Raw genomic sequence first — 13,154 nt, 5'->3', positions numbered from 1 at the left:
CGCCGTCGTCGGGGGCGTAATAAAAGTGGCGTGAAACAAAAAGCTGAGTTCGCGCTGGTGCGGGCGCTCGCTCAGGTAGAGAGGCACGCTCGCGGCGCCTCAAAGCGCGCCCGACATGGGTGGCGAGCCACCAACACCATCGCACGTCTCAATCCGCACCCGGCTGCCGACCATACCGCCTTTCCTTTTTCCCCTACCGCAATGCAGCTATGTGTCGTTTCCGCTTTATTTTTTATGGGCGAGCGCTGCAGCGGTGAGACATAGCGCGCTCCCTCTAATGTTGACTTGAGATATCGCCGTCCCTGTCCCGCGCCGGCGGGGTGAGGGGACCGAGGCACGTCGGCGGCTGGTGGGGTCCGGTCTCTCAGAGTTGACTCGACCGCCGCCACTGACGCACGCGTTCTGCCTTGTTTTCCGCGTACCGGTGACATAGAGTAGATATTGCTAGAAGCGTTTCGTGACTGCACTGTGAAGTTTACAAGTGATCGTAAAAGTTATCTCCCAAATGGTGGTGCTTGAAGACGGTGGAATGATGACTACTAATCCTAACCAATACTTACAACCTGATTATTTGACTCCTCTTCCGTCCTCTGTAAGTATAAATATTTTTTATTTATAAAAAAAAATATTTAAATAAAAAGTTTATTTTTTCAGTTCTTGTTTTTTTTTTTTGCAATTGTACTTATTTCTGTTTTCTATTGTTGCAGTTGGATTCGAAGAAAAGCCCGCTTGCGCTTTTAGCGCAAACTTGTAGCCAGATTGGTGTTGACTCAGCGCCAAGCAAGCCGCTGCTGCCGCCGCTAGACAAGAAGAAAGTGAATAGTGTTAACAGTGATACAATGAGTCGTTCGTCTCCCACTAACACCGCGATCAAGCCTGACAAGCCGCGCTCCACGCCGGAGCACAACAAACACTTGGCGTTCAAGCCATATGAAACAAATGTTGTCACAAAGAAGCCTGAAGACAGGCCCTCGTCCAAAGCCAGTTCTGATAGCTCAGATGATAAGAAATCAGGAAAAAGCACGCCTGGGCGTAAATCTACACCGCCAACCGCTGAAAATGGCAAGAGCAGCCCCGCTAATGAACCCAAATCTTCTCCGGCCGGTTCTTCCGGTACAAGCCCAATTATTCGCTCTGGATTGGAAGTGTTGGGTCACGGCAAAGACCACCTTGGCGCTTTTAAGAACATTCCTGGATTATCCGGATTCAATCCGCTGGCGGGACTCTGCTGCCCGCCGGGAATGGAACAACATGCTAACCCGGCGTTCAGACCACCTTATGCCGGTGCTCCATTCAGTGCACATCACGCTGCTATGCTAGCAGCCGCCGCTGCATTCCCTGGATCTTCACCAAACCCATATCTTGGATATGCAAGAGTAAAGACCCCCGCCGGCGGTGAAACATTAGTGCCAGTTTGCAAGGACCCCTACTGCACTGGATGCCAATTCTCAGCTAACAACCATCATCTACTAATGAGCAATGGATCGTGTCCCGCTGGTTGTACACAATGCGAACACCAAAAGTACAACCTCGCCATGGCAATGGCTCTCTCCCAGCAAGGGGCCGCAGCCGGCGGTATGCCATACGCTCAACTAAGTCGTCCTTATGTTTGCAATTGGATTGTGGGTGAATCTTACTGCGGAAAGAGGTTCGGCAACTCTGAGGAGCTCCTGCAGCACCTGAGAAGCCACACGACGGATGGTTCTACACCTGCTTCTGTTGCTTCAACGCAGGCTTCTCTGCTGAACCCTCTGAACCCGCTGTTCACGACGGCAGGCTTGCGCAGCGCGTACCCGACGGCGCCGCTCAGCCCGCTGTCGGCCAGCCGGTACCATCCTTACTCGAAGGCTGGTCTGCCCGCCGGCCTGGGCGGCTCTCCATACGGTGCCTTCAACCCAGCGCTCGGCCCCTTCTACTCGCCGTACGCGATGTACGGCCAGCGCCTGGGCGCCGCCGCCGTGCACCAGTAAACCAAGTGAAGTGCAAACCTGGACTTATCGTCTATGTTGTATTGTCCAATTTTCTTCTGTGATATCGATAGACTATTCATGTTCTAAGGCGCGACCCGCCATGACAAATTTAGTGATTAGTGCAATTTAAGTATAGTAATTTATGATAAGTGGACACCCCGACGGCATGCGTCGAGTGACATTGATAACGGACTGTACAGCCAAATGTTTTGTGTAAATAATCTCTATGTTTAATATTAAATGAATTATTTCAATTATAATATCTACCTACCAATCATAAAACGTTTTTTCTTTAATTTTCTCGCACAAGCTTAGAACACAAACTAACGATTGACAAATGAACAAGACACGATTCGAATTTCCATATAATTGAACACATACATACATCACACAGATTTATGAGCGAATAGAAAGTACATAACGATAAATATCAAATGTTATAAATTTTATAACCAATCAACGTCGTTAGAGCGCTGCCTTACGACGCAATAAACTAAGTCCATTGGTTAATTAATGTTTAAACAAACATTAGAGCCGTCAATCTGTAGAGTAAAACAAGACGGCAATCACGCGAGCACACCTCCCATAGCGAAAAAAGACCAACAAAATAATTTATTACATTGAAAATGTATAGCAAAGAGGTCGGCGGCATACACCGTCATTAATAATGAAACCGTGAGCTGTCAGCTTTAATGTCAAGTTTTTTTAATAAATGCTATTTTGATTAGGCTCACGTCATGTTGGAAATTCAACTGTCAAAAGGCGTAATTGGTCGGACGGGACGGGTAACATGAAACAGAGGCGACGCCAACTAAAAAAATAACTCGCGACCAGCGGACGGGTTAACATTATGTTTTTATTGAGATTAATTTTCACTTTCTCATCAAGTTTGATATTACAAACATCCTTTTAGAATATGTTAATACAAATTAGCTTTTTATTATATCATGTAGGATGTGATAATATTAGGTATACTTTCATTTTGAACTATGGAACTATCAAATTACGTCAATGATTTTTTTGACTTTGCATATTCATTGAAAAAATCCCAAATGATAAACAGTATAAGTAGTATGTTTTTTTAATTATCGCTCATATTTTACGAGATTAAAATCTATAAGCTGATTTAATTAATTCTCATTTCGTAACTTGAATTAAAATGCACGTCATTATTTACTGCGATTACTTTCCTTTCGAAAGATTAAAAAATAATCAACAGAAACTTTTATTTTAATTGATTAATCAGTAGTTACAAAACGACACACATACTTACTGATTAATAGTGGGTATTATAAATTCGGAAGCTATATATAAATGTCAGTTTGATTGAATTAGTATGTCAAACAATTTATAATAATTAAGAAAACGACATGATTCCTTAATTGGCGTATCAATTATTAATATTCCTAAGTTTTAGTTATTTAAGTAGGACTTCAAACAGAATAAGTTTTGGAATTCTCTTCAAAATATTTTTCAGTAGCTTTGTGTGCAGATTGACTTATTTTTTTACGACGCAAAAGGATGATGAAATGAGAAAAATGATTTTCGGAAATCCATGGATTTCTTCTAAAACCGATTAAAATTCTGCTCGCCCAATTAAGCAGAGACAGTGTGAATAACATAAATCAAATAAATTAAACCCAGAGCCGTATTGACACAGGCCATGAATATAAATCAGCTATTGCATTAGATACCAGTTTCATAATTAACTCCAACTATTTCAATTGATTGATACTGACGTTTATATCCGTTCTGATTTGATTTCATAAATCATTCGTATTGTAAAATATGTCGTTTAGATATGACACGACTTTGACATAGTTTGCTAGTGTCGAAGTTTGAGTACTAGTAGCGCCATCTCTTGGCAGAGGTTGGAACTAACGGTTGAAGTAAAAGTTTTTGTCGCGATTTCTCAGTGATTAATCTGTGCTACGTTAGGTTGTGTCTTGAGGATCAATCTTTTAGTCTTTGTTAGGTGTTTTACTATTTTTTCTGTTCATTAATTGGTGGGTTAAATCCTGAAGACGTGTAGCATCGCTTTTTCTTAAGATCTTAAGGAGTGCTCTATCAGAATGATTATATGAAAAGTGTATTTTTGTTTCACCAATTCATGATAAAATAATACCCACCTTTGAAGATTTGATTAGATCTTAATAGCATTTGATTTAAGATTATGATTGATAGAGGTACGTGATCACTTTAAATTAATTACGCTATTAAAAAGTCAATAAAATTAAAGATAGGTAAGTACAATAATATTTAATGTGCATTTGTAATTATTGACTTCAGCATTCATTATTACTTGTAAATGATTACAACATCATTTTATATTATTATTGTGTTAAAGGTTAATGAAGTATTTATATATTGTGGACATCGTTCAAGATAAACAATTATTTAATCATTTACTTAAATCTTTATTGTTTTATTTATTAATATTATGTTGATCGTCAAGCCAATTTAAATACTTAATTTGTTTGAAAACTGCTCGCCATTTTTAATTCATAAATTATACATTTATAAATCGTCGCATTTTGTAATGTTAATACTAATTATAAACTACAATTTCTTCGATGAATAATGGCTTGTTATTAGTCATAGCCAATTATTTGCTATGTTGCAAGAAGTTTAATCTAACAAAACGATTATTCCAAAGACAATTTCATTACAGTGTCACTGCGCAATTAACCCTGCGAGCGATAGGTGTGTCTGCAAATGTCAATCTGTCAAAACCACAATAAAATTTATACTCCCCGATCTCTGTTTTTACACATTCAGCGTGATTAATCGTCACATTAAAAAAGTTTTAAAAGGGGACGTATAAATCTTAAGATATTAATTGAGATAATAATGTAGATTTTATTAATGCCGCCGGGGCACGCCTTGAAATATCACTACGTGTTTCTGTATAAATGACCTCTCACGGCGGGATTAACATTGACAGATGCGAAGCGAAGATTGATGCCTCACAGCGCTGTAATCCGTGCAGTGAAATAACCAATTACGATTAGCATAACCATAAGGTGGAGTAAATTAACATATTATCAACGGATGAATAATGCATGCCGCGGTATTATGTTCCCGCACATCAAATTAGAGGGTTATGTTACCCTTCAACGCGATGTATTGTCAAAATCGGTTCCGAGGATACTCGTTATTATGTTAATTTCATGTTTTTGTACCTGGATTTAGTTTATTCATGAATTATGCAGCAGTTCTCTATTTTGAAAACCTAATGTCAATACAAGCGATTTTATTGGTTGGTTTTTTGTTCGATGTTTTGTAACCCTCGAATGTAAGGGTATTTGACGGTGACGCGTGAATGACAGGAAATTTGACAATGCGTGACCGAGTGAGCGATCGGCTCATTTGATAATGAAACTTCGCGTTTAGAATATTAAAAGCTTAAGCGATATTTTATTGTGATACGAGTCGTGACAACGTTGGGGTCACATTATATTGTACCTTTTTGTGTGAGAACTACTTGTTAGTAATGTAATAGGATGCGGACTGTTCAGCTTTTAATAACGTTCCTTTGTACGGAGTTTACAAACGCCGAGAGAGATTACTCGCATGAATAAACGATGTTACGGAATATATTTTTTATGATTTTCTCAACATCAAAAGAAGTTTGCGAATTGCGCGGCCTTATTACTTTATGAGTCGGAACGTTACGTTAGATAATAATATGATCAGATGTTTTTGTAAAATTATTCGCAGAATTATTTACAATTTTATTATGATTAATCTAATAAAACCGAAAATTTTATATGAAATAATATTATTCAAGATAGACTAAGCTACTTTTGCAACTGCCTGTCTATTCTTTGTCTTATATCTACCTTTAAAATATTCCTTCTTCAGCTGCAAAAATACAGAGCTTTTGTTCTAAAAAACAAACTGTAAATCTGGCTAAATAGATACCTAGGTGATCTATCACGAGGGAAGTCGGAAGAGGGTGATGGAACACAAGCAAGCTAGTGTTTATTTCCCAACTACTAAACTAAGAACTGTTAACAACCTTTTCTAGGAATTGTGATTTTTCACTATTTCAAAAAGCTATTATTTTCTATGTTTATTATGCCAGGAATTAAGTATAACTTCACTATAATAAAATCTTAATATTTATTCATGTAACCAAAACTTTGCTTAATTTTAAGATTTTATTCAAATTAAAATAATAAACACTAAACATTTTTAACAATTAAGTCCGCCATTTAATTTCGTAACAGCTTAATCATTAAAAAGTGTTACAAAACAGAAGTAATAATGGCCGACAGTCGCGTGACGTCACACAATAAATAACCTGCGCACAAAGTAATTAAATGTGCATAAATAAAAGAATATTTCACGCAAACAATAAATTCTGAATGTATTCTTGAATAATTACAATAAATCATTGGGTTTACGATACGTTTTAATTTGTTTCGTTAAAAATATTAAAATTAATAGGTCTAAAAATATTTTATGTACTGTCATAAATAGGACCAATTTTCCACGTTTTCAAAAACTGTCCAATGTGGACTTGAAAAGCAAGTATGCAAAGACATTTTTATGGAAGAAAAAAAAAACAACGTACATTTAAGTTTGTAGTAATACTATAAGGCTGAAGAGATTATTTCATAAACTAATTCCTTAACGGAATTAAACAATGTTTAAGTATTATATTGTCCATATACCGAAAAAGGAAATTAGCTGCTGTTTAGGTATAAGGGAGCGCGAAACACTCATCCTGTTTTTTCATGATACATAATCTTATTAAAAAACATCATTATATCCAAGTAATAATCAGGATATAGATATCTGCCTATTTTGTATAAAACATAACAAATGAATAATTAATGCACTTAATAGCATCGATATATTTAAAACTACTTTTATATAAGTTATAATATTTATGGGTGCATAAGTAAATGCACCATATTTACATTATAAATGTCCTAATTTAAATACATTATAATATTATATTTCTAAAGATAAAGTCGTAAAATATTTGTTTATTAGTCAATTAGTTTATCTGGATACATTTTGTTATATAAATGCACAATAATTTGAGACAGAATGGGTATAATAAAATATTTTATTAAGACACAAAGTTTCGTGTTAATATTTTAATAACTATGTATATACCTAATTATACATTTATAGCACTGCAATACTCTAAAAAACTCTGTATTCCTAGTATCGTTTTATATTCCCATCATCATCATCCTCCTGCCCTTATCCCAATTTTATTTGGGGTCGGCGCAGTATGTTTTCTTCTTCCATACTCTTCTATCTGCCGTCATCTCAATTCTTTCTTACCATATCTACTTTCACACAATCCATCCATCGTTTCTTTGGTCGTTTTATATTCCCATTATAATTATATAAGAAATGTTAGAGTATATTTTTGATTCGAGTGCGTGAAGTAATATTTTTATAATGCGGATAATACAAATGGGAAATAAATATAAAATCACAACATTAAACCATTTTTACATAAATATTTAAAAGCAGTTTATTTTACGAACTTAAATTAAAAAATAATCAACTTAATATCACAATTCAATCCTAAAATTACCTACACACAACAACAGACCGACAACAAAAACGCCTTGACAATACAAGAAAAGAAACAATTAATACAAATACAATGCAATAATTAATACAATATTTTGTCATACTTCCTGCTGTATTGGTACAGATTGTTATTTCTGATATAATGTAAGAGAAACTTAATTATACGACATGTGACACGGATAGTGGGACAAATTACAAGGTTAGCGTTAATGTGGCCTAAGTTGTAAGCGAATGCGGGAGAATTAACGATTATCAAGAAATCTATACGTAAAATAGTAAAAAAATCTTTACAACAATTGTAAATGCAAAAGAGACTCTGTCTGTGTTTTACGCAATTAGGCTAAAACGGCTGAACTTATAGCGATGTCATTTCATTTCATTTTATTTCATTTCATTTCATTTCATTAGGTTTCAGAAATCAATCCAACTTTAACATTATTTGCCAGATAAATGGCTCATTCATAACCACAATAGACATTAATTGAGGCCTTCGCAAATATTTGATTGACAGTCAGACACTGACAAGCAAATTGTAAGAAAATTATAATTGTGTCTGTTATGTAATTGTAACATACACGGAATCTTACATGATTTGGATATTTAAAAGTGACGTTATATATGTGCTTCATCGATGGAATAAGATATACTGATATACCTTTCATCTGCCTAGCCTTATCCTAACAAGGTTGAGGTCGACTTCCAGTCTAAACGGATACAGCTGAGTACCAGTGTAGTATATTAAGAGCCAATCTGAGCTTTTTAAACCAGTTACCTGATAGCACAATACACCTTTCTTATCAAAGAAAAATGGTCAGACCGTCTAGCTTCTGACTACCCGTAAAAACTACCAAAGATCCACAAACCATCAAATTAAAGTATCTTCAGAATCATGCGATTCTTGTTGGTACATAGATGGTCTCCCATGCATCGTCGGTTCCTCTTGAGGGATCGATTCGTAGAGCTAGTTACCAAATATATTTTTGTACATTAATCCCTCAAAAGCTAATGGCTTGTACCATAGAAAATCGCTATAGTTTAATTGGCCAGCAAGCTGTCACATACGAAGGTAGACAAAATGTAATTATAAAGAACCAAATTGTATGGCTCACTAGGCTCGCCACGTCGAACCGTTCATTTGTTTAATTACTTTACAAATAGAGCCCTATTATAATTACAATTGATTGGGGAAATTAGCAGCTTGACACCGAAATAAATAATAGAAATGAACAATGTGTATTTAAAGGAAATTGTAGCTGCATGCGGAGTGCTATCGTAATATTTAGACTGAAAGTAGTCATCTATAGATAATAAATATAAGTAGATGATGCACTTAGTAGATCTTAAATACAGACATTTAGAATCTAATGGATGACTCCGTTGAGTCTTACATTTACTGGGTGAAGTTTTTTAAGCAATATGAAGGAAAACTGAAACGTATTATCAAGGAACAGTCCCTGTTTTAAGATGAAGAAGTTACTTCAAAACGATGAAGCACAATATAAATTTAAAGTACAAATCAATGAACCAAGAAACTGCAAACAAATTCACTATAGATACCTTCATAAATAAACATAGTACTAATGAAGTATCAACAACCCAACATGATGACGAAACAGACTCTGTAACACCAGTTATTAACATTGACACTATCAGCAACATATCGCCAGTCACAGCTCCTATCGATCCAATATTAATTGAATACTTATCTGACTACAAGCTGTACAAAATGAAAAATTATTTAGAACATTAAACCCGTTTTTAGAACCACTTCGATGTAGATTAGGTTGGTTAAGATTGATCAATACATTTTGTAGTGCTAGTAGGTTTAACTCAAAGAGCAAGTTTGTTACTGGCAAATTTTCTGGATTTTTATGAAAAGAGCTTGAGTGTCAGAGTCATGATGGATAAATAAACTATTACCTACCAGGTTCATTATCTTATTCAAAGAAAAGCGTTCTTCAATACTGTATGGTGATGAATGCAATTCAAAAGACAATGATAAGTAACTATACCAATCATGAGCAATTTGGCTTACTGTCACTTTTGAAACAGTGGCCACCAAACACCTGACACTTTTCCATTCTCAACTCCCAAAATAACAAGAATCCCACATTTGTCATTTTAATTAGCTAAAACACAAAAGGAACGTTTTGAATAGTTTTATCTTCAGCTTTAATACTGTTCACATGCAGCCCATTGTCGAATTAATAAGTGTCCCACTTACATTTGTTGTTAAATAAGTAATTATAACGTTTTGACAACACATTGTCTTTATAATTACTTTGGGAAAGATAAAACCATTGTATCGCGAAAGTTACTTTATGTCCAAGGTAGAATCAACAATTAGTTTTTTGCTGATTAAATGTAGAGTGGCAGTTGTTCAAGATATTTGCTAAAATAAAACAAGAATACAAAAGACAATACAATTAGCATTGGCATTATGAGAAGCCTAGACAATGGATCCTATAATATTATGAATGAGAAAAGAATTTAATTAATACTGTTTTTAATTTTAAAACAAATAGATGTTGCTGATTATATAATTTATTATAATTCATAGACGCTTTTGCTATTGTAATTGTTACGTTTTTATGAAACATGCCATGCTTTTAATTGCTGTTTAATGAAAGGCTAAACTCGATTAATTTCTTGCCAATGTTAATGTCAAAAGCGATCGCATCAAATACTTTGTAACGTTCCTTCGTCATAGAATGCTTTTATCTTTTCTTTTTGCCAACATTAGAGTCAAGTAATCTTCACACTGAGTCCTAGTCATCTATAAGCCTACTATGTCTCTCGTCGCCATTAATCCGAACAAGTGTACTGTAGGTGACATCGCTCACGGATGTCACATTACACAAATGAGATGAGAGTTGCTCTAATTATAATGCAGACAGCAAAAGAGTAATGGTCAAACATCAACTGAAGCGGTAAAACTAGCCAAGAATAACACTAACATTATCGCAGTTAACTTCGAAAATAATTACGTCTGTAAAACCCTAAATCTTCTACCCAGAATAACTTTAAGTGGTACCGCAAAGCTTTATCTTGGTATCCCTTTACCGACAACGAAACATGATCTTACTTAATTTTATCGGCGAACACTAAATCTCTTTTAGCAGAATCCATAAAATCTGCCCACACCTTCAACGCCTATTAATTTCCCGGCGGACAAAGCGCAGAGTCCGAAACAACGACAAAGACAGAGCATTGCAATATCTTCATCTGCCGTTTCGCACGGTGCATTACAAAGATTAATGGGGCAATAGAGGCAGCACAATTTGAACCCGGCTCCCGCTCGCGCAGGATACAATATTTTATGTTGACAGACATAACAGCGCTTATACGACCGCTTATTCTTTGTGCCCCGTATTTTATTCGCTTTATGACGGTCCCTGACAACCTTGTCATCTGCAACCCTAAAAACTTTCTCCACGCAACATTGAACTTTATTTTCTACACAATACAGTTGCGTACAGTGTTATATGTCGGCAATATCGTTTGTGGCTTTATAGTAATGGTCGTGGATGCCGGTTGAATGTTTGTTAGTATTTTATTTCGGGGCGTTCTCGCGTCATAAAATAATAGCGTAATGCAGTGTTGTAAATCAATTTTCCTTTTGAACGATGACGTTTATAATGAAGGTCGGTAGTTTTGAATTAGTACAAAATATTTTTTATAAACGAGCGTGATTATTATCTGTGTAGTTTTATTAATGGATGTAGAATCCGACGGCTGTCGAGACTTTCTTTCATTTGATGTCATACAAATAATTATAAATAGGTTTAGATGATTAATATACGAAGAGAAAAACAATGAGTTATTGTTAGTGGCTTTTAGGCTGAGGCTTGGAGACTTCTTAGTGGACAAATTTTATTACAAAGTGTGTTTGTTATCTGTTTTAAATATAATAGGTGTAACGAAAAATAATTGAACGTCAAGTTGTAAACACAGACGATAAATTCGACATTCAAAAATATTCCGATCATAAAACTGACAAAATCGACAAGGAAGCGACAGAAGCCGTGACAAATAAAATAAACATTCAAAAAGCATCCCCTACGAATGCAAATTGAAATAAAAATGCATGAGTGCTTATCCGAGCATCGGTTTGTGAATAAAACAATACACATCCGACGTCGGCAAACGACTTGGCTCCTTATGTTTAGGAAGATTGGGATTTTCAAGAGGACTGCAATTGTTTACCTGGAGCACTTGGGCAAGTTATTAGCAAGGGAAACGGGAAAGATGAGATTGATGCATAATTACTTCGATGAAATTAAAGGCCTGGAGAATGTGAAGGGTCGAAAGATACACGCGCTACACTCACACATAGAAAGCATCAATGTGGCAAATGTATGAGACGTGCTACGCACACATACTGAAGCAATAGAGAGTGATCACTACGATATTTGTGACCAACTTTGTGGCCTATCGACATATGGCGACCCCAAATTCAGAACATTCTTTATGTAAGTAATTCTTAAGTATGATCAGAGAATCGTCAGCCAGTAAAAGCTTTGTTCAACTCACCCAAAATATGCAATAAAAGACCACCTTGAAAATCTCAAGACATACATATTTGTTTGGCATTCAGTTGTGTCAAGTAATACAATTGCAGTATCGTTTGAGACGGGCAATTGTCATTGCAGTCAAAGTATGCCAGTACTGCAGACGGAATGGCTTTGACTCTTGGCAGCAGTCTTGATATACTGTAATTGATTTTTATTGCATGAATTGCATTTTAGTTTTTGGTACCTATTGTACTGTCAGATAATTTAAGTCTTTATGTTTCTATTTGGCAGTTTTTAGATATCGGTTTGCAGATTTTATTATCACTAAAATATCATACCTTAGGGCTCTGTTTGCTTAAGATATTGAATAATTATCTAAACCATGTATATCTTCGCAAATGTTTACACCAAACACACATTACATTACATTATAGTCACATAATAAAGACTTACAAAAGGTTCTCAATGTTCTTGTAATAGAATATAATTTCCATTACAATTCTAATCTGCATGGAACAAATGATTAAATCTTTCAGCAGCATCAGCCAGTCCTAGAGCAACACTGACTGGCCAGCTCATCCAGTCGTTCCCGACATGACGTAGCTTATCCCGCCTGTCAACCATGAAGCCAAATATAGCAGAAGCATCATTCACTCATTGATAAATATCACCAACATTGAAATTATCATGAACCGTAAAAAAATCATCATTAGTTAAATTAGACTTCTAATCTGCATCAGACAAATGATTAAATCTTTCAGCGGCATCAGCCAGGCCTAGAGTAACACTGACAGGCCAGCTCATCCAGTCGCGTTCTGGACATGACGCGGCTTATCCCGCCAATCACCCATAAAGATAACCAGAACCGAAGCATCATTTACTGGATGATCATCATCAACAATCTCAAAATTATCATAACCTATACCAAATTCATCATCACGAAAATGTTTTCTATTAAAATTCTAATCTGCATCAAACAAATGATTAAATCTTTCAGCAGCATCAGCCAGTCCTCGCAGCGTAACACTGACAGGCCAGCTCATCCAGTCGCGTTCCCGACATGACGCGGCGCTACGCACACATACTGAAGCAATAGAGAGTGATCACT

General features: G+C 35.9%; 1 protein-coding gene across 2 annotated transcripts; it reads left to right on the top strand.

Annotated features, from left to right (window-relative positions):
- Positions 1-324: 324 nt before the first annotated feature.
- LOC124631964 (zinc finger protein Noc) lies at positions 325-2,252 on the top strand. Of its 2 annotated transcripts, none has more exons than XM_047166612.1 (2): positions 325-592; positions 705-2,252. In XM_047166612.1, the coding sequence occupies exons 1-2, from the start codon at positions 506-508 to the stop codon at positions 1,968-1,970; spliced, it is 1,353 nt and encodes a 450-aa protein (XP_047022568.1). In that variant the 5' UTR covers positions 325-505; the 3' UTR covers positions 1,971-2,252. The 2 variants fall into 2 exon arrangements, with proteins under 2 accessions (XP_047022568.1, XP_047022569.1); XM_047166613.1 differs by having other exon boundaries at positions 346-592; positions 708-2,252.
- The last annotated feature ends 10,902 nt before the right edge of the window (positions 2,253-13,154 follow it).

Source organism: Helicoverpa zea, chromosome 7 (genome assembly GCF_022581195.2).
Source record: "Helicoverpa zea isolate HzStark_Cry1AcR chromosome 7, ilHelZeax1.1, whole genome shotgun sequence".
In the NCBI taxonomy this organism is placed as follows: Eukaryota; Metazoa; Arthropoda; class Insecta; order Lepidoptera; family Noctuidae; genus Helicoverpa; species Helicoverpa zea.
This window is presented reverse-complemented; position numbering and strand designations above follow the sequence as displayed.